Source organism: Condylostylus longicornis, unplaced genomic scaffold (genome assembly GCF_029603195.1).
Source record: "Condylostylus longicornis isolate FDR11 unplaced genomic scaffold, ASM2960319v2 ptg000074l, whole genome shotgun sequence".
Lineage (NCBI taxonomy): Eukaryota > Metazoa > Arthropoda > Insecta > Diptera > Dolichopodidae > Condylostylus > Condylostylus longicornis.
In genome coordinates this window covers 1,688,033-1,704,950 of record NW_026578042.1, presented here as the reverse complement: position 1 = coordinate 1,704,950, position 16,918 = coordinate 1,688,033, and the positions used below count along the sequence as shown (strand labels likewise).

General features: G+C 26.5%; 1 protein-coding gene and 1 long non-coding RNA gene across 2 annotated transcripts in view; one reads left to right on the top strand and one right to left on the bottom strand.

Annotated features, from left to right (window-relative positions):
• LOC129612512 (protein PFC0760c) overlaps positions 1-16,918 on the top strand; it is a 94,991-nt gene that overhangs the window by 31,661 nt on the left and 46,412 nt on the right. Inside the window, exons 3-4 of the mRNA XM_055526155.1 lie at positions 8,738-8,921; positions 14,583-14,714. Of these exons, the coding sequence (XP_055382130.1) occupies positions 8,738-8,921; positions 14,583-14,714 (316 nt within the window). The remainder of the gene's footprint in view (positions 1-8,737; positions 8,922-14,582; positions 14,715-16,918) is intronic.
• The window catches only part of LOC129612514 (uncharacterized), a 58,587-nt gene that overhangs the window by 11,714 nt on the left and 29,955 nt on the right, over positions 1-16,918 (bottom strand). The gene's annotated exons all lie outside the window — the stretch shown is intronic.

The following is a 16,918-nucleotide window of genomic DNA, read 5'->3' as shown; positions in this document are numbered from 1 at the left end:
CTAGATGGTAGTTAGTTAGTTAGAGAGGAGAGGCGGTAGCACAAGACCAGGCCCTTCGGCACAGCACACCCAACAATCGAAATTCCTTGAAAAAATTTAGCAGATCACCCAATCGCGCCCCCGACAACTCTTATAATCCGTGGAACCGATATCCTCCCAAAAAGCATTCCCTCCTCCGATTTTCCACAAGGTAAATCTTGTAAATGAATTTACTGCAAGATCCAAATAACCAAAGTACGCCTTAATAAAGAAACACTTTATTGATATTTCGCTTGTTAATGTGTTACAGAGAAGTCTTCAGTTACATCAAAACTTAATAATGACTATATAGCAATTGTATATCAAAAAGAGAGGGTCAGTATTGTTCTGGTACTCTCCTCTAATGGTTCTTAATATTTTTGTATTTGAGACCGCCAGGTATTTCATAGTTATATAAAATAATTTTAAAATAAATTATAATAGAAAAGATCAAATTGCAGTAGTAGCCATCCGAACGGGTATGAAAAATATTTATTTTGTCTCAAGTATCTTCTAAAATTATACGGAAAAATCAAAGCCCCCTATATTATTAATAATCTATAAATAAATTTTATAAAAGAATATGCTGGACGTAATTATTTGGATTTAAAAATTTAAGGTCTTTATATACGTGCTTCATGTTAACTTAAAAGTGTTTAAAAAGTGTTTAAATTTTAAAAGTGTATAAAAGTTTTAAAAATTTTGAGGAAGAGCTTTGTAAAATTTATCTAATATCACTGCAACTTGATTGATATTTTTTTCGTGTATACATTATTAAATTATTTTTATAAAAACTTCAAGCTTAGATAGAACTTTGCACTAAAAGTTATTCAAAAAAAAAATCAACTTATCTGTCATACCTTGTGATTTTCTACTTCTTTTTTTCTCTCTTTATAACACAATGGTTGTTATAATTTAGAATTGTTATGATTTAAATCTCACGATAAAGTGAAGAATTTTTTTATTTTAATAAATTAAGTTAAAAAAAAATTAATTAAGTGAAATCACTTATGGAACGAGCACAGGTTTTCCTCTATACGCCTGAAGTTTTTGGAAGAGTTGAAGTAGCGTTTGCTTAGGAAAAAAATTAATTATTGTTAAAAATTATAAAATATTTCATAAATTTATTGTACTCTTATTAAATAAGAATTTACTTAGGCAATTATAAACATTAAAGCAGTAAGACACAGAAAATTACCAGAAGTGTTTGCATAAGCAAAAAAAAAATATTAATTTTTTTTTCGTTCTTAGAAAGGAAGTGCTTTAGCGCTTTAGAGTCGAGCATTCAATTCACTTCGGTTCTTCATTAAAGAATTTTTGTTTTTATTTTTTACTTAAAGTTTACTATCTAAAATCACGTAAAAGTACAGTGTACATTAATTAAATGGCTTCTAGTAGTTTTTTTGAACCGGAAATTTATGTACCAAATTATTATGAAAGTAAATTAGAAGAGAATTTTATCTATTTAGTATAAAATTTTTTTCTAAGCATGTACACTCAATTATTTTTCTCAAAGAATGATTTTAAAATAATAATATTGTTTTGTTATAATTGTTATGCGGTATAAAATTTGTTCAAATATTGACCATTTTCATAAATTATTGAGGAAACCGTGTGCATGACATGGGAATTTAAGGCACGGTATTTTGTTAAATACATGGTAAATCACAAAAAAATGAGTTAAGAATTATTGACATTCATAAACATTGTAGTACATTAATTCAAAATAAGAATTATAATAGTTTTTCATAAATACTTGAATTTAGTATACGGCTTGTCAACTAGGTTTTTAAGCTGATAATTATTATTAATCGAGTTCTTCACACTATTGTTGAAGAATTTATATAAGAAAACCATTTAAGATGCTTGCCACTTGATATGAATGATTAGGGGATGTTGACCACGTTTATAATTTTCAAATGACCACATCAAGTGCTTAAACAGAATTATGTCAGTAAAGACGATGTCAATCATTTTATGATTGTTTGCTGTGACTGGCTATTAGTGATAATGAGAATTGGATGTGCGATTTTTTGTCAACCAATATTAATTCATTGTATCGATTCACCATCTTACCTCCGTTTGAAAGGCGAAAGTCATATAGTACGACTGAACTTACTACAACCTGCCGAAACCAAAATTTTGTATGCGTGTTTGTATACATTTTTCATATATTGCATTGATGATTATTAAATCAACTGCTTCTTCAGTGTCGGGGCGTCAAAGTTCTCTGTTTCCTACATTTATTTTTAATAATTATTTTAAGTCGATTACCCTTATAAGCTCTACTTTGCTTTTTGAGTTAATTTAATTTTAATATTAATTTTCTTTTAAATTCTAATCTTGTCTTCATTTTGTTTTGATTGAGACGTACTTGTTTTCTCTTTATTTAAACATGAGAATTAATATTTTCATAACACTAATTTAATTTTCTCTTGGAATAAATTAAATCGTCATCCTTCACTATTACAAATCGACATCCTTCACTGTAATAAATTATTAAACCGCCTTGTGTATATGACACTTCCCGATCAGAAGAATTGGTTCAAAGAAAGAGAAGCATTTAAGTACGGAAGCAGAGAGATAATGACAACATGAACCTTTAATAATATAAATTTAACAGAAATTATGAGTATTTAGAGTATATTTGTCCACTTAATTTTAAGTATTTTTGAATATTTGTTGTAAATTAAGTGTCAAGTATATAGACATTTCCCGTTATCTTTGTTTGAAAACGTTCGTATGTGTACAATTTTTGCATTTTCATTGTTTTTATTTTTCGTTTTTTTTTTTGTCAATTGGACAAAATTTAACAATTTCCTTCTTTTGCAAGATATTTTTAATTTATTAACAAAATTAACATTAAGAATGGGCAAAAACAACCAAAAAAATTTTTTTGCTTTTTTCTTTTTTTGCAAACAAACACAACACATAATTCAACATCATTAAGAATAATTGAAAATTTCTTTTAAGTACTTTTTCAGACAGAGTGTATAAAAACAAAAAAATTATGAATAATTTTAAAATATTTTATTTATTATTGTTTTTTTTTTTTGTTTTTTTCTTATTTTTGACAATTTAATACATTTTTTATTTCTTTAAGTACCGTTAAACCGCAAAGTATTAACAACCAAAAACGAAAATAAAAAAAACGCAGTTATTTTTTATTTTTTGTTGTTTTTTTTGTGTTTTTATTACTTAAAAACCACCCATGTTTCTTATGTAAAAATACACACTCATCTCAAAATACAAACATAACAAACATACAGTCTTCTATCTCTTTTTGTTTTTTGATTCGGCTCTTCTTTTTTTTTTAAAGAAAACAAAAAACAAAAAAATAAAGAATTAGGAACGATAAAAAAATTTATTTAGTCATTTTCCATCTCTTTCATTTATGATTTATGTTACAATGAATTTGTTGTTAAGTCATAATTTTCTTTGACTGCTTTTCATATACACAAAAAAAAACAAGGAAAAATGTAACCAATAACACGTTTTTTTTGCATTAAATAAGAAAATGAAAAAAAAAAATTTGTATATATTTTTTTTTTTTTAAAGTCAGTCTAAAATTGATTCTTATACCAAGTAAAATTTGCAAAATAATTATAGAATTTTTTTTGGATCTTCAGCGGTTGGATCTGTCGAACGAATCTAAATTTTTTAGTCCATTCTAAAGGAATTAGCTTACGAATGTTGTTCATACAAATCAAACCGTAAAAGAAGGGCGTATTCCAGTACATCAAATGCGTGCAATTGACTTTAATCATAATAATTCTAACTTACGCGTCATGAATTCCAATATTTTATATGGGACAGAATGAATGACGAAGAAACATTTTAATTTTGAAATTTTAAAATTTTCTGGTTTATTAAATTAATTTTTAAAATATCAATTGCGAAATTTGCTGAATTGCAGATGATTGTCATTTGCAAACTCAAACGAATGACGTGATTAATATGATCATCAAATATTTGACTTGCCGGAAAACGCCCGTATTAGTGATGAGAGAGCATCATGTACCTAAATGTTTAATGTCACATACATATTGAGACTCTAACCTATTATCCGAAAAAGTCAAAATTTTTTTATTGAATTTAATTATTGACGTTGAATACAATATTATGAAGCGAATGATAATTGTTTTGACTTTGACTTCAAATTTGTTAATTATTTTGCTTCAAATTAACATTATTTCTGTTTAATTTTAACTCCTAAAGCAACTGTATAACATTTAAATAGTACAAGAATTTAATCAAGAATTTTATAGGAATACACAAATTAATTACAATAAATAAATTATTGGACAAAAATTAAATTAATTATAAATAATAAAGGAAAGCCGGAATTATTTGACAGGAAATATAACTAATTATAATATTATAGAAATTGTGAAAGTTCAAATTCCGCGAATTCTCATTTTTTTTTAATTCAAAAATGTATTTTTCCTTTATTTTATAAAAGTAAATCAGATCTCATACAGTAAAAATGAATTAGAAATAAACAAATAAAATCTTTGAAATCTGTAGAAAATAAAAATCTTAATCTGGTTTAAACTAACCACCTATGTATATGGTGGAGTTAAATTGGAACACTGAGATTTCAATCAGTTGTAAAATTAATTATAGTTTAAGTATTGTTTATTAAAAAGACAGTTTTATTTTTATGTACGATTTTTTATTTATTTATTTATTTATTACGGATGCGAAAAAATTTTATTAATGATTTTTAATAAAATCTGCCGCATGACACAGCTAAAACTAAAAAATTCAATATAATATGTATATGGTAAATTAATAGGTGGGCAGATTTACTTAACTTTTTTGTTTTCAATTGGAATGCCAGAGAAATTTATTTTTAAAATTTAAGGATAATGACATCATGATGAATAAATCCTTTAGATTATTATTTATGTAGAATGTGAAAATGTATAGATATATATAATATGTAAAGCAATCTTAAACGAAGAGGCAACGATTGCTTTTTTGAATCTTTCTTGTAAGTCTGCATTGTAATTTTTATTAATTTTATGATATTTTCACAATGTATGTGCCCAGCGAAGAAACACATGAGTGTAATCAAATCAGAAGACAAGCAAACTTAAGAATTTCTGAAGATCCTCCGAACCTCAGTAAAATTAAAGCAGCAATAAGAAAACTCAAACATCACAGGCAACTCAACATCGCAGAGCGGACCATCCTCCAGAAGCGGACACGTTTCTATGGCGCAGTTATTTAAATCATATTCATCAAGAGCTTGCAATGAAAAAATCAAATTGTCAAAAAAGGGCAACTTCACTCATTGTGAAAGTTGGAGAGCCATCACACTACTAAAGCAGACAAGGTCAGTTACAGTTATCCAGAACTGCCTTAGAAAAAATACATATGTTAACTTCAGAGCAGGCTGGGTTCCACCCGCATTGGAGTTGTGTCGACCAAGCATAGTGGTGATCTAAAACATATTGACCCTTTGAAGGTCATATATAAGCAACGGAAACCTCTTGATAAAAACAAGCGAGGAATCTACCTATAAATAAATAAAAAAAAAAGAAAGGCGAAAGGAATAGGACACACTCTAAGAAAACCCGTCAATAATATCGGTAGAATGTGCTTAAAGTGGAACCCTCAAGGTTAAAGACGACCCGAATGCCCTAGGATTACAGAACAATCTACAGTAAAACAGCCTCCTTTATGTCTAGAAAAATGTCCCATTCCGTTAAGATGCGTTTTAGTTTCCGGTTTACTCATTAGCCGCAAAATTAAACCGGAACTCGTATTGTGGTCGATGAAAATCATTTTATTGTACAATTGAGAACGATTTTTTATTTGGAAGTAATTGAGGCTTGTTTATTCGAACGAAATGTGAGTTTAGCTGGGTGGCTCTACGCATGCCCTACGTCAGCAACAAGCACCTACCTATTGAAATTAAAGTTCGGTCATAAATTGATTTTGATAAATTAACTCAAAGAGTTCGAAAAATGAACAATACAACTCATTAAGACCGGTCGCGTTACTAACTTTGATAAAGGTGTAAAGTCACTATTATTTGCAGTAGAGCTACTTAATATTTACAGGGAGATAATATCAATAACGAATTCAAATGAATTAAATTTTAAAATAAATAAATTTGCAAAATTAAATAATTAAATTTTTTTAAATTAAGTGACGCTTTACTTTGACAAGAAATATGTATTTATTTTATGCATTAATTCAGTCAAAAACTTTAAATAAATGATGATACTTTACATGTATAACATGACCTGATTTTGAAAATCTTCGCAAAAATTCACTTCCTTTATTAAAATCCAAATATATTTTAGTTATTTATTGTACTTCTTAAAATATCCGCTTAAAATATTATGACATATGCAAAATAATTGTCAAAATGTAACATAATTTTTATTATGAATATTAATAACAGTAATAACTATAAAAGTAGGTGCCTTAACACGGTAAAATATGCAAGTATGTACTAATCAAAGCCACCGCCATTTTTCGATTTAAAATATTTTTCATATTCAACTAAAATATAAGTAAGTTAAAAAATGTTAATATAACAAAGTAAGGAATGCTCACATTTTATGAACGTATGCACACATATGTATTTGTGCTTTATGTTCACCTAACATCATGGTCATTTCGGTATTGTAGAATTGTCAATGAATTATAGCTTACAAAATATTTTTGAACATATGAAATACACATGCATGCAGAAATATCGGTATGTGGATAAATTTCAAGTTAGTGTTGCTGTGTTGTTTCTTATAATGTTTTACAAAATTAAAGTTAGTAGCATTTACACTTGACTTTAATTTTAAATAGACATTCTAGATGTTGATACGATCTATCATTTTGTTGTTGTTTCGTTTTTTGTTGGTTTGCCTACTTGTTATTTTCATTTTTCAACTATGAAAGTAGCACTTTTCCATATTCTTAAAAATTCCATATAATTTTCACATCCTTTACCACAAAAATGTTGCTGTTTTTATTTTATTTTTGTATGATTACATGAAAATAAATAAATATTATGAAGGAAAACTTTTGACATAAGCAATCAATTTAAAAAAAAAAATGTTGTTTTTTTTTTTTTGCGTGTTTTACGTTTGTTGTTTTTTTATTGTATTTTTGCAAAGAATTTTTCGCAAGTAGATATGTTTCTAAATTTTTCACAATATTTATTTTCTTTTCCCGAAATACGATACAAACTAAACTTAAATGCCATTAAATAATCAGTAATTCCTTTATGATTATTGTGTAGTGTGAATGAATGTTCGTTCATAGGCATGTGTATACATATTTGCGTACAAATAAATGTGTATAGAAATCATGTTGTTTGAATGTTTTTGAAAAGTGTGTCACATTCAATCAATTCTTTAGGCATAGAGGCTGTATTTTGCATACAACACCAGATAATTGACCGGAACGATATCTTACCGGCAACTCTCAAGTCAATAACCCCTACTTGAATAATGCAATAGTTCGCTATCAGTTATTCTACTCATCTAAGAAATTTCAAGTGAAATACATCTATAATAACGCCAGATAAACATCTATAATAGTTATTCCGGCGCAATAAAAGGAAAAGTTTTCCTTAATCTTGACTCTTTCTCATCAGGAACTAATACTCGTACGGAAAATAACCCACGTCTTTTACTATATTGCGATACCTTCGCAACCCAGACAGGCAAAAATTGGCTTAACACCAGACCTTATTTTTCATAAAAATTTTCACCCTGTTCTTTTATTATCCTACCCCGTTCTTTTAGAATTGTTATATTATTTCCTACAACTCGCCAATAATGCTCGTCTCCTTATTTTACTTCCTAGTGTCGAGAGTGGCTTAGTCACTGTAGTGACTAATATTTTGTGTGAGTATCCTGTTTTTTTTTGTGATATTCCTAAATTACTCCAATAATGAGAACGCCGTCCAGAGTTCATAAGATCGATGCCTTTATATTTTTAGGTATAAAAGCCTATGGATCACATAAGCAGGATTTGCATGGGTTTTCTTCATTTTCATTTTGCTTTTGTTCTTAAAGTGACCCTTTTTATTAAAATGCTAAAGATCTATTTCACTTATTCTATTACTCAATTTTAACTAATAGATTAAAATAAATTGCGTGAAAACACGTGACTATTTAAAATATTTTAATGTGTCCATTTGTCATAGGTTTACAACTACTGAAATAGTAATTGTGAAACTATGACCAATACAAAATGTATATATACATATAACAATTTCTATTATCGCATATTGTAATAAAATACGATAATAACATATTCATGCTGAAGGTTATTTACATAAGTTTCTGTAAAGTTATTACAGTCTGGGAATGTATAGGGTATAGAGAGGATTTAGCTTTATTAATACAAAATTTTTTATTATTGTTTATAATAGTGGAATTTAAAGTAAATTAGTGTTTATTACTTAAGTTCTATTTGTATTAAAGAGTAAAAATAATTTCTGAAATTCCATATGCAAATATTATTTGTGAACGTACAACTGTAGTAATTTTTCGAATTTGTTTGCTATTTACACACATTTGTCGTTAAATAGCTTTAAATCATATTGTGTTTTAAGATATCGAAAGTTTTTGTGATATCTTCATTTCTGGAAAATTTAAAAGATTATCAAAACTGAACCTAATTATAAGATTTAATCTAATTACTTAAAATTTATTACTTCATTAATTTTCTTAATTTTTTTAATCCTTTTTTACAGATATTACTATGTTTTATAGTAGTAATAAGTAGGAGCTATCAAATAAATGGAATGCGCTTAGGTTTACCTTGTCAACATGATATGGATTGTACCGATTATATTAAAGATAGTATTTGTTCAATGGACAATATTTGTGAATGTTCACCATATTATGTACAATTAAATGATTCAACATGTTTACCATGTAAGTAAATTTTTTAAATATTAAATGTATATATATTCATATAAAATATTCTAGTATTTCCAGAATTTTGAAATTTCAATAATATAAGTATGATACTCGTATGATTGAAATCAATCTCTGTGAAAATAATTTAATACTTGAACAAAATAAGAAATTCTCTCAGAAAGAGAATTTTCTAAAAATCTCAAAAAAAAATTACATATTGTTATATATATGCTAATCAATTTAATTTTTTATATTAGATTGTACCATATATAGTACATCCAAAAAAAAGTCATTTAATATAAATATTAATTATAAAGATCTAAACAATTTTTCTCACTATAAGTGAAATAAATTTTAATTCTTCCCATATACCGTTCTATGTTTAAAATTATTACTGACACAGACGCATATTCAATTATTTGAGAAAATTTAATTTTAATGAGAGAAAAATTGTCCCGTTTTTAATATGTCAATAATTATATGTCAATTCTCTTTTATTATTATTATTATTACTCATTGATTTTACTTTTAAATATTTAATTAAAATTTTTTCATAACTCTAACATTTTTTAATTATATTTTAATTGAATATTTTATAAAATAAGTAACCTATATTTAGTATTTTGTTTTTTTTTTTTGAGTTTATTCTCCTTAATTGATTTAAATTATTAATGTTTTCATAATTTTTTAAAATTATTAAATAATTATTAAGATTCTAATATGTGGTCTTAAAGTTCGTGTATCATACAAAAACCATTATATGGTAAAGAATGCAAAAACAAATCTTTTACATAAATTTTTTAATCATAATTACTGTAATAAGAGAACTCGTCTTCTATATATGTTATAATTACAATAATTTTTTCATAGATGGTGTGCGTGGTATAAATTTTATATGCATATGTATGTATGTTATTATGCTTTTTCTAATGTAATTGTGTTGCTTATTTAAGTAATTAATACCTTATCGTCTTCTATATCTCTCTAATAACATCGATCTGCATAAACATAGAAATACTTGCATCTACAGAATAAATTTTTTACTATACATACCATAAATAATATGTAGATTAAAAATATAATATGTATAGTAGTTGCATTATCAATAAACACTAAAAATATAAGCCAGAAGCATTGACAGGTATTACCTGTTTATAAGTCAACAATAATATTATGTTCTCTACATTCTAGTCTTGCCACTTAAAAAAAATTTTGTTTTTGCATGTATGTACAACAGTGCGATATGACCATTTTGTTTTGACTTTGGATTCATTGTTTCAGAAGTTCTCTACAAAAAATAAAATTTAATTTTTGTGCAACTCTCCTTTTTTTCCTTATACTTATGAAGTGTTATATTTAAGCAAATTTTGTTAGAATATTATTTTTTTGAATAGATATGCTCTTAACATTTATTGTTCATAATGTGCTCTAACAGCAGGTACACGATTGCTTATGCATATTAAGAAAAATAATAATAATTATATAGAAATTGACTTATATATGTATATAAGTATATGTACCTAGATAAATGTCATATTGAAAGAGAAGAAGCTACAATATAGTACTTTTTTTTTAGTACCAATGCATATTATACAGGGAATATTTTAGAATCTGTAGTTAAACGTTCTTTCTTAAAATTTTTATTTTTATTTTTTTTTGTAATTTTTCTATATTTGATTTTTTTTTACTTTTCTACTACGAGTATTCTATACTGTAGTAGTATTGATTCAAAATGATAACGTTGATGATGATAATGATTATATGATGATTACAATGATAATATTGATTATTATTGACATTTTAGTAAAATATCAGACACAATATTGATATTGATAATAGTTATGTAGGAATACGGTGGGATGTTCTGGTGTAATGGTGTTGAAGATGATTTTGATAATAGTTATGATGATAGTATCTTCTTAAATTTTACTATAAATATTTTTCTATACCTATATTTCTTATCTATTTAAAATTTTACTATGATTTTACATATATACGTACTTATTTTATTTATATTTGTTCAAAGTTTTTACATAGCGCGATCAAAAAATTCCTCAACAGAATAGAATCGGCAATCCTCAACGGGATGCTTCTCTCCGCTAAATCAATCCAAGTCTCTTGACAATGTTCAGCAGAACACCCACGTGATATTTAAATAAAAATCACCTCATCAGATATTTAAATAAAGAAAGCGCGAAAATGTCTTTTTTGTAAGACTCGCAAAATTTTCTTAAATTTCGATGTATGTTTACTAAAAAAAGTGACAAAAATAAACGTCAAGAAATTTGTATACGTCATTTCTCTCCTTTTTTGAAAAAGGTACTCAAATTTTCTCCGTATTCAACCGAGTTTTTGCGACCGCTGAAGTAACTGTAGTATTTACTCTTAAATTTATTGATTGTGGCTCCCTTTTAATTGAAGAAATGTCTATTACATGCTCCCTATCATTAACTGCTTTGAAAATAATTTGAAATTTCGAGAACATTTTAAACAAATTATATAACAAAATATTGCATAGAAAGCAAGTAGAAAAGAGAAAAAACAGTAAAATAGAACGAGAATTTCTAAAAAAAAGTTTTAAGATTTGTTTTCATTTTTAAACGTGTAAAAATTGTCTAAAGTTTTTTCTTCTTTTTTTTCTATTTTAGTTGAAATTCTATGATTTTGAATGAAGAAGAAAAGCGTTTATTAAATAGTCACGATTATGGAATCGTTCAGCTGTTTTTGTTTTTTTTTTATTTTGAATTGAAAAGAAAAAACGCTAGCAAAACAAATAAAAAAAAAAGAAGAACAAACGAAAATTTTAAAATTTTCTTCAAATTTTTTTTCACTGTACATTACTGGTGTTTTATAATGTTACTAAAATTTTTATTCTCATATATAAGCAGTTGCATATTATATGTGTATTTGTATGTGTACACAATTATTATTATTATTGTACTCAATATACAATAATGATAACAAACTATGGAAGAAGGTATCAATTTCCAGTTTTTTTTTCAATAAAATGCACTCACTTTAAAAATGCATTCATTTGTACAAAGTATTTGTATTTGAAAAGACCAAAGATTCTAATGTTACTTTTTGTTCTTGAAATAAATGCAAATCTAAATATAAGCATTCAATTATGAAAAAAAGCAGATAATATAGACAAATATAAGATGAGAAATTAGAATATTAAAAAATATTTTAAATGTTCACAATTAAATGTTTTGTATTTGCACTTTACTAGATCAGAAGAAATTAATAAATTTTTATCGAAAATTGCACTATTGAATGGGGAGCAATTAATTTGCATATTAGAATTATGAGATTATGCCAATATAATTGAGTACAATTTGTGCCAATATAAAGAGATTGTGCTAATATAATTGGTTACAATAACTGTATACACTACAGTTTTGTTGTACTAAGTACAATTATATATGTATTCAATTCTGAGGCCCTAATTTAAGTATTAAGTAGTATATATTTCCATTTTATACTTAAGTCTAGCGCTGAAGTAAGTTAAATTTAGATTTTCTTATTAATCTAGTTGAAATGCAAGAATTTTATTTTGAATAAAAAGGTACGAGAGGGAGATGGGAAAAGCAGTATGTAGCTAGAAAAGACAGTTCAATATTACTAAGTTTAAAAAAATGTATATGAAAATTGCATACTTTAAGGAGCACCAACTCTCTTCTTTACATACGAAAATCGACTTTTTGTTTTGTTTTCCTCTTTACTCCTCTTGGGAGCATAAGGCTTCCACTTGACATCCCCACGTCGTTCAATTTTTTGCTGTTTGCTTCATTTGACCCTATGTTAGATCTGATTTTTCTACTTCGAACTTTACAAATCTATGCCAGGCTTTTCTGGGACGTCCGGATTTTCTCGAACCTTGTAGATTCTACTCTAAAGCCATTCTAGCGATATTAATGGCCGATTTTCTTGTAGTGTGTCCAATCCATCTCCCATTTCTTCTTCTTATTTGGCTACCGATAGGTTTTTCGCCTGTTATTTTCCAGAGGTTTTTGTTGCTTATACAACTTGGCCAGCATACTTGGCATATTATTATGAAGCACCTGTTGATCAATGCCTGCACTTTTTGGCTGATGAATTTTGATGTTATCCAAAATCTTTCTGGCATCCATTAGGACTGATTTTACACAGGACCGGAATATTTTGATCTTAATTGTTCTGGATATCTGGCTGCTGCTCCATATCGTGTGTAGTTTGCCGAACGCCGCTCTTGAAATCCTTATTTATTTTGGCTAAACTGATAACAGAAAAGTGTTGACTGACAGTCGTGTGGCTTTTTGGTCCTATACTAATAGAACAAGCTACTCTATGATTTCAAGAGTATGAATGTTTTCTGAATGTACTCTATTCCGAATAAGTAGAAAATTAGATTCGACTTTGAATAAACAAATAAATTTTTTTTTCTCCTTTTTCTTTTTTGTATAGAAGAATTTCTTTTTGCAGGCATGTTTTGTTTTTGTTTTTTGCGTTATTTTGACATTTATTTTTTTCTCTTGTAACTTCTCATGTTTAATGACCACCTTGGTGTGGATTATGAATTTTAGTAATAAATTTTCTTTTAATATTGTGTACGTAACATAAGCTGATTCACCATTTAGGAATGCACATAACTTTGTATATATGCATTAATTTCTGCATTCATATGAAATACACATTCACACACATACAGACGTCATCTTTTTACAATATTTATTTGCATTTTTTGATTATTTTTATTTTTTGTTGCTTTCACTATTTTGGGTTCTTTTTTTCTTATGTTCTCTTTTTTGTTTTTTTTCTTGTAATATTCTTTTCTGCATTGAAAAATTTATCGTGAGAATTTTCCCATTTTTTGAAGATGCAATATCGATCGTGACGAAAATTTGATGCTACTTTATAAAGCACTATTATGCGAAAGCATTTACAAATAAAATAAAGAAATGAAAAACTGGAAATAAAATAGGAAAAAAGCAAAAGACCACAATGAAAAGAAAGTATAAATGGTTGTAGAAATCAAGGATTGCAAGGATTTTTATTTGAACTTGTTCTTTTTCTGTTGATTTTAAAAGTATAAAAAAACAAACTTTATAAAGAACAAAGCTTTAAAAATCGAGAATATCAAATTAATATAATTTTGTAATGTGCTAGCTTAGTTATGAGGAACTAAAAGTGTTGTAATTCATTATTTAAAAATTCTTTTTTGTTCTTTTGCTGCTGCTTTTATTAGTTTTGTGTTCTTTTCACAATAAATACAATGCAATAATAAATGGTGATGTAATAATAGTACTTTTCTAACTTTATCGGATTAATTACTCATGCAAATCATTAAATAACTGTAATTGTATACTTAAAATAAGTAAACAAAGAGAATATTTTATAATATAACATAATGCAACTGCCGAACTCAATGATTGAGGTGGACCAAACGAGTCTTAAGGCAAAAACATAAAAAAAAAATGTCATTTCAAATTCGACTCGAACGAGTGCCTGCTTTCTAGGCGGGCGCTGCTTTAACTCTGCTATAGTGGTATGATGAAATTATAGAAGATTTTCGTTTTTCGTTGCCCCCGCCATCAATTTGTTCTACAGTTAGCTTATTTCAAACTTTAACTAAACCCAACAAAAAAGTACTTTAAATTTCAAATAATGATTGTATTATTTTTTTTTATTTTTTAGCACAATTATTGGGAAGTGATTGCGTTTTACATGAACAATGTTCAATGAAAGTCGCAAATAGTAGCTGTTTAGATGGAGCTTGCCGATGCGTTGAAGGTTTTTTACAATTTAGAAAGCATACATGTCTCGGACGTAAGTTAATTTTTTGATTTACCTATTTATGTTTTTTGAATATGTCTGTTTTTTTTTTATAAATATTTTTAATTGAGAAATTTTAAATTTTTATATAATTAAAATATATGAATAACACTAAAATATACAATGCGATACGAATATTGGAATTCAGAAATATACAATGTATTACAAAAAACACTATGTATTAAATTCAAATTTTAAACTAAATGAAAGAGAAAGAAAGAGACTGTCTGACTACGTAACTAAAATATTACATGCTCTTGGCTCCAGACACACACGCATATTACGTTGATGTACCGTACTTCCTAGTGTGAGAACAGTGCTCGACATTAAGAGATAATAAGTAATTTGATATATAACTATGCTCGATGTTCATTTCATTTTTAGTTGTTGTATTAAAAATTTTATTTTGTATGTGCTATTTTGACTATCAGTTGGTATAAATTTTTTATTTTTTGTAAAGTCCGATTTTCTTTATTTATCTTGCTTTGATCTTGCTCAGGTAATTAAAATACTGTATGTTACGTTGCGCTTCTCATACGCTCTCTTCTACAAGTAATATTTAATTTTATAGGATAGAGAAAGAGAGATGCTTAAAAGAAAGTCTGTGCATACCCACAATGCGCATACTCATGTAAACAAGCCCAATTTGATATTTTTTATTTAGTGAGGTTGTTTTATACTTATTTTATATTTTTACTTTTTTTTTATTTTTAAAAATTTCCTATTATTTCTCTTTTGATTTCCTTTTTAATTTTTTGGAGATCGACGGCAATTATTTTTAGAGATCGAATTCAATTTATACAGCAAATTTAATATAATAATTTCATTATTATAAATTATTGTAAAACATTTTAATTTTAATATCTCGCTAAGATGTAAAAAAAGTTATAGATTTCTAATATTATTTGCTTTTACCTCTATAACCGTTCACATAAACATTGGAACTCTCAAAGTTCATACAAAATTATTCCGTAAAATAAAATTCTCATAATGGGAGAAAATGAGATTGAAATTTATTTTTTTTTAATTCTTTTTCTATTTTTCTGTTTTCTATTTTTTGACCAAAAAAATCCTTTTATGGTTTTCATACCTTATAAATAAAATACAAGAAATGATTTACATAAATAGACATAATCACATAATGTTAGGTATGTTTGTATGTATGTTTCCAAGCATAAATTATAAACTGTTGTGTACAATATATTTGTATAAAAGTTTAATGTGCTCTATTCGAACTTAATAGACTTACTGATTGTTTGAGAAAGTTGAATTCAATTCATTTTTATTATTTTTATTATGATTACTTTTTGTTATATTGTAAGGATTAAAATATTATATGCGATATGTGAAAATTCAAAATTACCACAGGTTATGGCGTTATACACCTTTATATTATACATAATGCATACAGTTTTATAACAACATATTGAAGTATTGTACGAGTACGTGTATAAATAATGTTTAGAAACATTTTAAATTCAGAATAAAGAATAAAGAATAATTAGATTTCTATAGATTTTCAATTTAAGGAATTCGAATTTACTAAATACATTGTATATTAAATGGGAAAATATACTTTTAACCAGAAATAGAAGATACAGAAATATACAGTCAGCTCCATAATCAGGTCTGTTACAAGCAATATCATGCAAAAATTTTTCGCATATACTTGTTTGCATTCGAGGTCCTTTTAAAAGGAAAAAAAAGCTTTAGCGCCAAATTTTTTTAATTTTATCAAAAACACAATTTTGATATTACAATTATTATAAATTATACTTCCATACTTGAAACTTGTATATTTGAATGACAATGCATCATGATCTGCATGAACATTTCGTGCCCTATACGAAATTTTGTTTGTATAACTCTTTCAAATGTTCGTTACTTTACATAACACTTACAAAACTAGCTTAGAAGCAAAATTTGTGCTTATAAGTGGAAACTTGAGTGTGACTGAGGTAGTTCATAAAAAAATTGTAATAAATTGTAAATGTTCTTATAAGCGAGGTCTGACTGTATGTACAAACATAATGGCAATATTAACAATCATTTATCATACATAAAATATCGTTATTTATACTAAACAAAAAAAAAATTATCTACCTTATTATTTTCACATAAATTACTTACTTAGTCAAAAAGAATCATATTTGAAATAATATACAACTAAACAACTATGTATATACAAAGTATATATG